A 13,099-nucleotide genomic window follows, 5' to 3' on the forward strand; every position below is an offset into this window, starting at 1 on the left:
TGAAGCTCTTTCACTATTGTTATTATATTCTTGAACTTAGAATGTAGTGATTTCAAAAAGACACAAGTGAAACACATTGTCTTTGATTTTATTAGTGTTTTCTATTGTAAGAGTTTCCATGAAAAAGAAATGTTCTCGACAAAATTTTTGGATATAGTGATATTTTACTTGATTTCAAACCATAAATGTGCCGTGATTCTAAAATTTTCTCCTTCTTTTACGACATATACTCCAAAAATTCAAAAAGCTCAAACAAATGTTTCCTGTAAACATAGAATTAATTCCAAACTGTTTCCGAATCCTATTACTTTTTCTAGGTCCCTTCAACTAGAAAAAAAGTACAATTATGTCAAATTTTGTTAAGCAAAAAAACTTTAATTTAAATGTCAGAAGCCGAAAGTATAACGTCAATTGCATGTCAAGATGATAAAAAAAAGATTGATGCAAAAAGAAACACAAAAAAGGAGGATCTAACTCATAAATGTAAACATAAAAGTAAAAGTCGCAGATGTTATCAAAAGCTCCAAGAGAAGCTAATACGAATGAGTGGCTCAAATGCCAAATCGTTACACATAAGACATATAACACACATTAAATACATAAGAAAAACAAAAGAGAAAAAGTAACTAAAAAGCTACATAGATGATTTAATTATCTATATTATAGAAACTATCTATAATATAGATAGTTTCTATCTGTAATATAAAGTATCTATATTATAGAAACTAAAAGGTACATAGAAGATTTAGTGTTCTAGTGTACTTTTATGTTTAGGAGCATTGTTAGCTTACACTAACAGATAAATATTCCAAGAATTTTCGATCTGTAAAAGGACAAATAGAAGTTTATTGAGCTCTGAAGCACAATAAGCAAATAATTAATTGCAGTAGTTTTCAATAAATACTTTTGAACGCAATTCAACGATTGCAATTTGGTGCTGAACGCCAAAAAACTTGGAAAAAGTTTCTGAATTATTTTGAGGTCTTTTCCTGTTGTTGTTTACCCTCCAAAGATAGATTTTTTGTCAAATAGTGTATGTTTGACCTTCTCCAATTGTTAGAATAAGCCCTTTTCACTGGGTATTTTCACCAACGCCATCTTTTTTCGCGGGTAGATTGGCACGCCATCTATAGTTTCAATTCTTTATTGTGCCATTTTTTGATTTCTCATTGTTAAGAAGCGTACTGGGAACTAGCAGAAGAGGGGAAGGAACCTCCCGCAAGCGACGTATTGTACCCGCCGGTATTAAGTTACCTGTAAATTGCGGGGGACAGTTGAGGGGGTCCTTCCACTTCCCTTGTTCCTAGGTTCCTTCATTCTGCTTGTATTTATTCAGCGCTCGCGGATTGCGTAATATCATTCCGTAGCAAAATGGCGAGCGTGAAGCTTGTGTTAAATGCTGTACTGAACTTTGTTGAGCGGGCGATGAAGGCTGGAAACCCGATAGACAGTATTGTCAAAAGTGCGATATCACATTTCTCCGATGCGGATATATTGGAAGCGAAAAAGGTGATTAGTGACTGCAAGAGACAAAAGTTCGGATGATGTCAATGACATAATGAAAGTTTTTAAGATGTGTGACGAAAAAAACATTTCGCTCCCGCGGTTCGTATTATACCAACCTGATGACGTACCGATTATTCCAGGCGAAATAAGTGCAACTTTGACGAGAAAAGTGGGAGAGCTTTACCGAGAGTTTGACAGATTCGTTGAGTCTGAGTACCAGCTGCGTAATTCCTATCAGTCACGCGAGAATAACGGAAAGCATAAACAGACTTCCGCCATAGTTCTCAAAAATCTGCCCCAAGGACTGACTGATCCCGAATCACGTAAATACTATTTAATTGGACTTTGCGGACAGACAAGCAATGACATCGTCGAACTGCGGCCTCGTAAGAGTGCTTGGAGCGTTCTCGTTAAAGACAAAGCGACCGCCGATTCCATTGCACAGGCTATTACCAGTACTGATAATTCCGTTGTCGCGAGAGTAAAAAGCCCCTCTTTCTTCGGGATAATTTGCCACGTCCCTGCTAGTATTTCAGAAGAGGACTTACGCAGTTTAGTGTCGAAATGTGTCGAAGCTTCTGGAATAGGCAAAACCAGATCATTCAAACTGAAGTTTGATTCACGTGAAGACCTACAAAGTGCAATCAAGTCTCCCCCCGTGATTGGGTATGAGCGGCTGCCCATTCACGAATACAAATTTATGCCAATCCAGTGCTACAAGTATCAATGCTTCGGCCACGCAGCAATGGCATATCCAAATCCGCCAAAGTGCTCCCGTTGTGCTGGAAAAACACTCCAGCTCAAAGGACAATCCCTGCCAGAACCCCCTCAAATGTACTCTATGTGGTTCGACAAACCATCCCTGTTACAGTTTTAAATGCCCTGAAGCACAGAAAGTTTTAAAACAATGAATAATCTTGAACTCAAAGTTGTATCATGGAACATGAATGGTGGAGTTCTTGGTAAACTACCTCTGGTTGAGCAATTAGTACTAGAATATGACGTAGTCTGTCTACAGGAGCACTTTCTTACAACAGAAGGACTTCAGCTTCTTGAGGTCAATGACAGTTCCAGCGTATTCAGTGTTCCTGCAAAGCGTTCTGGCAGAGGTAGACCCTCTGGTGGTATTTCAATACTGGTACGCAGAAGTCTTAATCCTTCCTTGTACAAGCAGTCTGATTTCTTCGTCGGTGTCCGAATTGCTGATACAGCTCTATTCTGTGTCTATATACCCACGGATTATCGTGACGATGAATCTATTGCAAGATTCAATATTGCTTGTGGACAGATTTGTGGAGCAGTTGACGGATGTGTTACGCAAAAACTGTCATGCATTGTAACCGGATACATGAACTCTAACCTGTGCGACAACAGCCCAAGAACTCAGGATCTGGTAGCTTCCTGTGAAAGTCTCCGTGTACTTGAAAATGACCTGGACTACACGTATGTACATAACTCCGGCTCTGTATCATCCCTTGACTCAATGCTGTGCTCTGCAGATGTGAAGACAAACGGAAAATGTAGGGTAAAATTAAGCATCTGTGCTTCCAACCACATACCTATCTCAAATATGGTCTATGTCACTAATAAACTTACTCGCCCGATGTATGTCACCCTAAATGGGTTGTATTATCTAAGTGGGGAAATCCCGACTCTGCCCTTTTCAAGTCAGTGTATGATAATATACTTGAAAAGACAAAGGTCTCATTTCAACTGCTTCAGCAAGGTTTGCCTGTTCCCAATAATGAGAAGCAGATACTCCTGAACAATTACTGTGCAGAAATTACACATGCCCTACGCTCTGCCGAAAAGGCTGCAGTTCCGACACGAAAAGTTCGAATCGGAAGTGAAAATCCACAGTGGTTTCAGAATGTACAGTTGTCCGAGTCTTGTAGTCGATCTAAATTCTGGTATACACTATGGAACGAGTGCGGGCGCCCTCGTCAAGGTGTCTTGAATGATATCAGGCTATATACTAAGTGAAAGGTCGCCAAGACCCTTGCTAAACGCCGAACCGACTTAATGGACCAAAATTGCAAAGTGCTTGAAGGTGACCCAAATGCAGTCTGGAAGTATATTAAAAAGAAAAGGAGTCCGAAATCTCGCAAAGAAGAAATTTTGCCAAGTGGAAGTGATTGGAATAAATATTTCACCACCGAAATCTCACCGCCGAACAAGGCTCTCGAGGAAGAGTTCGAAAAAGAGCTCGACTCCCTCCTAGCGTCAAATGAAAGAAGTGTCGGGTTCGTTGTTACTGTCTCTAGTATCCGTCATATGCTATCTAAACTGAAAAAGAAGTATTCTCGAGGTGATGATAATATTTGTGGAATGCATCTGGCTATTGGGGGTGACAATGTGTTAAATCACCTTGCTCTTATGTACCAGATGATCTTTAACTGCGGTCTTGTCCCCGATGTTTTCTGTGTTGGCGTCGTTACACCAGTTCTCAAAAAAGGGAATGATCCCAGGAACTGTTCATCATACCACCCGATAACTGTTGCGCCAGTATTCTGCAAACTCATGGAAATGCTTGTTTTTGATGACCTAAGTGAAGCTTGTTATACTCCCGATTCGCAATTCGGGTTTAAGAGTGGTACTAGTCGCGAGCCTGTTCATTCGTTGATAGCTAATCTTTTGCTCAGTGCTCACGATAATAATGATACACTTGTTCTAGCAAGCCACGATGTGCGTAGAGCATTCGACTCCGGTATCCACGCACATATACTTAGTTCTGCTTGTAAACGCGGAGTTGACCGTTCGGTTGTCGTTGTATGGAGGAGCATGTATAGGAGACTGAGAGTGAAGATTAAAGTCCCCACTCATCGCGGTATGGTGATATCCACCGTAGTTATACCTGTCCGTAAAGGTATCCGGCAAGGCTCCATTACTTCCCCTCCTCTATACAACAACAGTATTATCGTCCCTCAAGAATCTGCCAAAACGTGCTGCATATATCTAGGTATAGACATGTCGCTCATCAATTACGCTGATGATATACTTAACGCAAGTAGGTCTGTTTCAAGGGTTGAGGATAACTACAATATATTGAGTGATGAATATGCTAAGATTGGGCTAGCTTTTAATGCTGCCAAAAGTGAAATAGTTGTTTTTAGATTCGACCCCGATTAGCGTGCTCCTAGGCGATTCTGCGGTGAGCTCAAAGCCATCTCTCACTTACCTTGGACTGCCGATCGCTTCAGATCTGCGTTTTACTCGTGAAGCACTGGTTGAGCATTTTTCAGAAAAGGCACGCAAAGCATACGGACTACTTCTACCCTGCTAACGTTTGTATGACCGCCGCATATTCGGAAGGCTCTAATCCGTGTTTGTTATCCCGCATATTCTGTCACTCTCATCGGTTGGGTCTCTTTTCACCGAAACAGATAAGTGCTCAGTCCGTCGGGTTTACTATAAGTATGCAAAGTATCTTTTGAGTGTTCCGCCGTGGGAGAGAAACTCAAAAGTTTCGAAAAATTACAGTGTTGTGGACCTGACTACTGCAGCTACTGAGCGAATCGTCTGATTTCGGTGTTCGCTCACTCCTGATCATGATATGTACCAAGCTATCGTAGGCTATTTTTAATAAGAGTTTAGTATGCTGTACATAGATTTTTATTGAAGTCCTGTTGTTTCTCTTATTGCGTGTTCTTTTTCTCTTTTTTTTTCTTTTTTTTTCAATACTCCGTTGTGTAACCTTGTGTTATTTATGATGGTAAATAAAAACCATTCATTCATTCAAAAATCAGTTACAGTATGCTCATTGAACGCTGAATTGGTCTTATCCTTAAATTTATACCAACAGATTCTAAAAAGGAACAGTAGACTATGAGGTCATAACAACGAGGATTTTGAATAGAAAGTGATGATGCGATAAAAGCTTTGATAAAAAATCCTCTTTTATCCTCTTTTAATCCTCCCTTATGAACAGAACAGATCATTAAAAAAGAAGTAGAATTTCACACCAACAAATTTTCTGAAAAAAAAAAAATGAAATAGAAGGGTTTAAGCCCCCCCCCCCCCAAACTATTTGCCTGACTCGTAAAAACGTAACAAAAATGGATATAAACAAATTTTTGTGCGTTTTTTTTGTGCAAACCCTCCCCCCCCCCCCCGAAAAAAATCCGAGTACGGCCTTGGTGTACTGTGTTATTTTTTCCAGGTCAAGGATGAGTCGGTCGATCGGTTGAAGGATGATTGAATGTAAAAATCATGCTTTTTTACAATCCTTCTGGGACCAACCGAAAAGAAGGATATCCTCGACTGGTGTTTCAAAGAAGTCGTAAGATCGCGGGAGGGAGTAAAAATTGAAGCTCTGAACAGATTGAGATGAAGGAGGAATATATTCGGCAGTGTCGGGTATAGGCGTCTAGATGCTGCAGTGAGCTCTCTGTATAATATTAGCTGTAATAGCAATACGGCGAAGATTATTTTTTCTTTTTAAATGTTATACTTTTTCCGAGCTTTTTTCGACGACCTGCTATTATCTTTTCTTTATAAAATTGGCAAGTGTCCGTAATACCCACCGAACCATGTGGGGTCAAACAACGGTTGGCTGAAGCCAATATTTCCCTAGAATATTCTTAAATCAGAGTCCAGTTGTTATCCGAGGATCCCAGTAGAGTATGCTCAGTTTTGTCTCAATGTTCATAAATAGCAAAAGGGTCAAACACTCGAATCTCTTCAGTCATTGTAAATAATGAGAATGGTAACTTTTTTGTTTCTACATTGTGTTTTGAATAAAAATAAGCAATTAATTACGGTTAATGATAATTGATTTTTAGGACCCACCCAGAATTCGTCAAATAGTCTACGGCTTGTTGTCTATTATCTTAGCCTAAATGCATCCACTTTATTTTTAATTTCATTATATATATATGCCATCTACTGTATTACGTTTAAGATAGCATTGCATCAGAGAAATAGGCCATAGAGAAATCTCGACGGAATGCGCAAATTCAGTCGGGAAACTATTCACGTTTCTTTTACATAGCTACCATAACTAATTCTGATCAATTTCTAACTGGAAAGAGGGAGTTGTTTGGAACTTACGGCCCTAAAGTCATTTTCTATTTTTTCTGCTCTCCATCAGAATTACTACGTTGTTACTTGTAGCATTGTCAATTACTGAAAGTAAGGTTTAAGCAAAAATCCATCAACTGGAACACAAAAAATATCCAATTAGTTCATGAATGAACATCAAACTTGTTCCCGCCTTGATTTTATCGTATTCTAATCGCTAGTATGTTCAAGTGTTTTCTACAATTTCACTTTTTGCACTAAAGGCTAACCTTTATTTTATTTAGAAAATATCTCAATCAAATGAGTCAACAAATTTACAGGAGAAACAACAGAAAAAGAAATCATTGATCAATATCAATATAAAGATAAAAAGTAATTTATAAACAAAGGACTGGGACTCCAAGAAGGGGGAAGTACCCCAGTCCCAGGATTCAAACACTCCTAAACTACACCTAAAAACGAGAGAAAGGAAAAATTATGGAAATCGGACAAAAACAGGAAACTTATTGAATTTTCAGCTCTCCCTCAAGAGATAAATTTTTGACTCTACACTTCTTCCCCAAATAAAAATGAAATAGCAGTTCTGATTGTGCTGAGTAGCGTTATACTGGTTTATAATTGCTTAACTTAGATTAGACAAGGTTCTGTGCAGCTAAGCTGCCAAAGATCAAGCTAAAATTTTCAAGTCTGTGATCTCTTTGTTCAAGCTATAAAAAGGAAATAATAATAATAATCCAAGGCCATACAAACTCTTCAAAAACTAAATTGCCAAAGTTCTATTTCATTTTCAATCATCTGCTGGGATATATCTAACAATTTATGGTATTTGCTGGCGTACTTGAGCATGAAGATTGCTCTTAAACATTTATCAGAAAAGACTAGATTAAAATTGTCTACTGAAAATTAGTCACGGCTCAATAGTGATAAAGCTTTTTTTCATTAATGTTATCTTTCAACGATTAAATAGATATTAAGACCACTACTGGATAGTTCTCGGGTTCTTCTACGAGGCGTGTTTTTTAATTAAGGGCCGTTTAAACATAAGCACACAACAAAAATTATTAAAAAAAACTAAATTTATTTTCAGAAAGTGCATACTTTACTCTACTTTTCGGCATAGTTACCAAGTTTTTTGAAACACTTATCATACCTCTCAACTAGTTTTAAAGAAACGTCTTTATAAGAACTTGCGGCCAGCTCCAAGAACTAAGAGTTCACTGCTATTTTTACGGCTTCGTCATCTTTTTAACGGTTGTCACTGAGGTGGCAACCGGTTGAACTGAGACGAAACATGGGTTTCGCATATCACACCCAAATCGAGACAACAGAACATGGAATGGAAACACACACACTCCCCTGAAAATTTGAAGGCCGAACATCCTCTGTCCCAGCGCAAAATCATGGCGTCAGTGTTTGGGCATAGGCATGGTGTTTTTTTGGTAGACTTCATGCAACGGAGGAACCACTATGAATCCAGAAGCATACTACCTAACCCCCAGAAAGATCCGCAGAGCGATAGAAAAAAAAAAAAAAAAAAAAAAAAAAAATGGCATGCTGACAAAGGAAATTGTCCTTCTTCATGACAATGCGAGACCTCACACTGCTGGTCAGACCCGTAATTTGTTGGACAGTTTTGGCTGGGAAGTTTTAGATCACCCACAATACATTCCTGATCTTGCGTCGAGTGATTACCATCCATTTCTCCTCCTCAAACAACACCTCAAGGACAAACGTTACAATGATGATGACGACGTAAAAACGGAAGTGAATTCCTGGTCAGCGGAACAGGCGGCAAGTTTTTATACAGAGGTTACTTTAAAATTAGTTGAGAGGTATGATTAGTGTTACAACAAACTTGGCAACTATACTGTTAAATAGAGTAAAGTATGTAATTTTTGAAAATAGAGTATGTCCTTTTTAAAATAAAGTATGTACTTTTTGAAAATAAAGTATGTACTTTTTGAAAATAAAGTATGTACTTTTTGAAAATAAAGTATGTACTTTTTGAAAATAAAGTACGCACTTTTTGAAAATAAAGTATATACTTTTTGAAAATAAAGTATGTACTTTTTGAAAATAAATTTACTTTTTTTTCAAATAATCATTCGTTGTGTCGTTATAATCAAACGGACCTTAACTAAAAACAAGCCTCGTACATAGATTCTGGCAACCCATAAAACAGATGGGAAAGTTATTTGGAGTTCGATGGGAATAAAATTTGTTTTATTTGTGTTATTTTTTGGAGATTAAACAGAGATTAAGGAAACCATATTTTCGTTCTTGGATTCCTATTCATAAGATACGACACCTTAAAAAATAGATGGATTCAGAGCTCGATAGGAATAAAATTGTTTTATTAATAAATTCTTTTTAGAAATTAAATGTGTCAATAAACAAGTACGCGACTTTCAAACATAAAAGCAACGGAAAAATCTTTCAATTATGAACAAAATTATTATAATTATACAAAATCAACTATGAGCAATAAATTATAAAAATATTTTCATAAATATTATTCAACAAAATAACTACAGGAAGTACAATGATGAATCACTTTTCTCATGGACATTTGAAAGAAGTCAAGTATAATCAACACGCAATATAAGTAATTATTTACAATGAATTCAAATATGAGTTTTAAAACATGAATAATAAATTGAGCAAAGTTATTTAGTATGAGAATGAATTAAAGGTTATCATCATATTTGCCTAGAGGTCTATATTTTGACTATATTGACTATAAAAAATATTTGGTTACAGCGTGTTATTGATGAAAAGGGTGAAGCCAAGGATGGAGGTGGTGGTAATGAAAATCATCTTTAAGGCAACTTTAAAAACTTTTTGTAACTTCTTATATTTTTTTAATATATTTTACCTCTAATAAAAACTTCTCAAAAGTTCATTTCTTTTATTTACAAACAGTTTTTACTAAGAAAGTAATGAAAAAAGACTATTGCAAACATCATAGCGACGCAACAAAAAAATCACCTAAAAATGTATGAAAGCAATGCGGACTCAGTGAAGAAAGGTTGAATTTATGCAGAATGACGCCTAAAACTGGATAACTTTGTGGAAAACTTGCCAAAATTGACCAAAATGTGTTTATTTGATCGTAAAAATGAACCTTGTTTTAAAAAAATAGACGTCTAGAAAAACCTTCAAATTTCCCTCACATGTTGGTTATTTCAAGCCTACTAATTAGTCATTTACATTTTGTGTGAACATTTTAATTGTTTACTCTGTTAAACTTGGAGCAAGACATTACAAATTAGTTCACACTTACATCCGTAAGAAGCTCCTTCCGAAATTCAGATTCGTCAAAAAGCGATCCTCCATCATCATAATCATCATTTACAGCCACAATCTCGTCCAACGAATCCATATTCATGAGCTGACCTGTCCACAATAAATACATAGTTTTCCTCAGACGAATAATATCTATGTTAAACTTCATTTAAAGATATATGTGTTCCATTGTCAGTCTAAAATGTAAAAGAAAACTGATTTAAACTTGAAAACAATATTCTTGTATGACTAGCTATGGTAGGCCTTAAGGCCCATTCACAATGAGATTTCTACAATACTTAGGTTCAGCTAATAGTAAATTTCAAAACCAATTCAATCATCCAAATCCGTTCATAATAAAGGTTAAGCCAGTATTCAGAACTGGATTTAACCAAAATCTTAAACTAGTTTTTTCCTAAAAATTCCATCATACATTTATGTGTCACTAATAAACTAATAACAGACTGGGTAGCTTCCATATCTACTATTAAAAATTATATCGATAATAAAAATCACTAATACTACTACAACTAACAACTCACTGCAGCACAAAGTCACCTAAGGTCAACTCAGCTACACACGCTCCACCTCCATCCCAATCTATTTAAAACCTCCCTGTTTACACCCTCCCAAGAGATTCCCATTTCCCCTAGATCTTTCCTTACATCCTCCCACCCCATTCTATGATGGTATGGTTCTCGCCTGGCTCTAGACGGTTGGCCGACAAGGACCACCCGGTTTCATTATATTGGGACCGCTTCTACATTCTCATGCTTAAAAGATTTGCACCCTCTGAAAAAAGACTAAGAAAAATCTACCACTAATTAGAAGAACCATATACAATCTACCAGAAGCTATCATACTTCTCAATCGCTTGGGTGCCTCTGTCTTAGAAGTTACTGTTTTGGATTTATCCCTTGTAAGATTCAGCCTGAAGAGTCTGGAAGACTGATAACAGAGCCAACTCAAGCGTTCTAGCATCAGTTTTATAGGCACTGAAACCAGAAACGTCAGTGACAGTGGACCGTTGTCCGTTACCAAGTAAAACTGGAAAATCGAAAACGCGCTAAATTTCAATAGAAGAGAAATTGGATTCTGTTCAATTAAACCTTCAATTAAATTGATACCTTCAAAAATTTAAACCTTCATTTAAGGTGTAAGTTTTATTGGATCCATCCTGATATATCTGAAAGTAAGCAGTAGTTCTTCCTGAACTATATACAGCTAAGACTAGATTAGTCCGCGAACAGAGGCTAGGTAATCAAAATGCACACGAATATACCTAATGGCGGCCGGCGCTTTCCCTTCGCCCCCCCCCCCCCCCGGAGAATACGCCCCGTGGAGTATATAGAAAAATAGAAAATATTGGAGTCTAATAGAAAAAAAAAACAAAAAAGATTAAAAAAAATCCATGCAAAAGACTATCATAGGCAGCGCAATAGCGCTACCTAAGTAAAGAACGATGTTGGCGCAATGTATCATTTATTATTTTTTTACCCAGGGCACTTTGCACAGAAGGATTTGTCGTAGAAACTTCAAAAAAGGCTCATTAGATTGGATATTAAGAGCGCTAGTGCCCTTTTTAATAGTCAAAATGTGATTGGAGGGCAAATAGCCCCCTCCCCACGCCCATCATTTCCAAAATCACTTCTGATCAAAATTTTAAGATAGCTATTTTGTTCAGCGTGGTTGAAAGGTCCGGAAGTTATGTCTTTGGGGATGACAACCCCCCCCGCCACAGCCCTCAGGACAAGGTTGTAAGTTATGCCCTGGGAGCATATGAGGTTTTTATAGAAAGCGTGATCGTATAAACTTTGGAGGGAGATCATTGGATTGATATTCAGTGATCAAAGTGATCGGAGAGAAGCCCCCCCCCCCCACACACACATACATCGTATTTTGCCGGAATGCATCTAATAGACATTTTGAGATAGCCATTTTATTCAAAATAGTCCAAATAGCTTATAACAAGATATTTGGGGTTGAAAAAAACTGCCACAGCCTGGGGGCAAGGGTTATAATGTATAAACCGGAGGGATTTAAGGTTTTTATGGAAGGGATGGTTATTTTTAACTTTAGAGGAGGCTCATCTGGTTGAAGATTAAAAGTTCTAGCTCCCTTCTAAGAGTCAAAAGTGATGGAGGGCAACTAGCTCCCCCCCCCCCTCCACCGACTACCCCTCTTTTCACCAAACGCATCTGATTGAAATTTAAAGACAGCGATTTGTTCAAAATATTCCAAAATACATATAACAATGCCTCTAGGGTTGACACAACCCCCCAGTGCCCTGGGGCACTGGGGTTGTGTCAACAAAAAAAATTAAATGTTTTCACTTTTATAATTTTAATAGATCAAACATTATTAACATTTTAAGGAATAAATATTGGCAAAACTGACAATGCACACTCATTTATATTTTTTTCAGTAAAGTGCAAATTATGTTTTGGCCTTGGGAAGGCATAGGGGTTTTGAGCCCCACTCATGTTAATTTTTGCTCGTTTCGAGTCTGACTCGGTTATTTATCGTAATTTCTGTTCGTTTTTGGGTTTAATTTATTTATTGATGCTGATTTGTGGTAGTTTTGCGCTTGGTAAATTATTTGATTCTATTTTTGCTCGTTTTTAGTTTAAAGGAGTTCTTTAATTTTCTTTGAAAAAATTATTTTGTGGAAAAAGTTTTTTTTTAATTAATGTCAATAAAAAACAAACAGAAATTAATTTAAAAAACTTTCCCCACGAAAAAAGTTAGTCAAAGAAAAGTAGAGCTCCATTAAGCCAGAAATGGGTAGAAATGAATTCAAATAATTTTCCAAGCTTAAAACTACCACAAATCACCATCAAAAAACAAATTAAACCCAAAACAAACAGAAATTACAATAAATAACCGATTAGGACTTTGAGGAATAAATATCAGAATATGTATATTAAACTGAAAATCTACGGTTATTTTTTTATTTTATTTTTTTAATGAAGTGCAAATCATGTTCTGGTCTTGAGAAGACATGTGAGTTATCAGCCTTACTCCTTTTAATTTTTACTTGTTTTGAGTTTGATTAATTTATTTATTGTAATTTCTGTTTGTTTTGGGTTTCATTTATTTATTAATGGTGATTTGTGGTAGTTTTATGCTTGGAAGATAAGAAAAACTAACTCGTAGAATTTGACAACGCTTTTGTCCGTAAAAACTTAAACAATAAGAATTTGTGGGTTTCCAAAGCCAACTATGCTTTCAATGGAGATAAACCTTCTTAAAATTTTTATGGCCATATGTTTTTAGCTTAATTTTGATT

The 13,099-nt window shown here is 36.7% G+C and overlaps 1 protein-coding gene across 1 annotated transcript in view; it reads right to left on the reverse strand.

Annotated features, from left to right (window-relative positions):
* Positions 1 to 13,099, reverse strand: part of LOC148942066 (protein rhomboid-like) — a 235,541-nt gene that overhangs the window by 169,602 nt on the left and 52,840 nt on the right. The window contains exon 3 of the mRNA XM_089103114.1: positions 9,809 to 10,007. Coding sequence (XP_088959240.1) covers positions 9,809 to 9,979 — 171 coding nt within the window. The 5' untranslated portion in view covers positions 9,980 to 10,007. The remainder of the gene's footprint in view (positions 1 to 9,808; positions 10,008 to 13,099) is intronic.

This window comes from Artemia sp. Qi Xiang Cuo, chromosome 17 (genome assembly GCF_049724085.1).
Source record: "Artemia sp. Qi Xiang Cuo chromosome 17, ASM4972408v1, whole genome shotgun sequence".
Lineage (NCBI taxonomy): Eukaryota > Metazoa > Arthropoda > Branchiopoda > Anostraca > Artemiidae > Artemia > Artemia sp. Qi Xiang Cuo.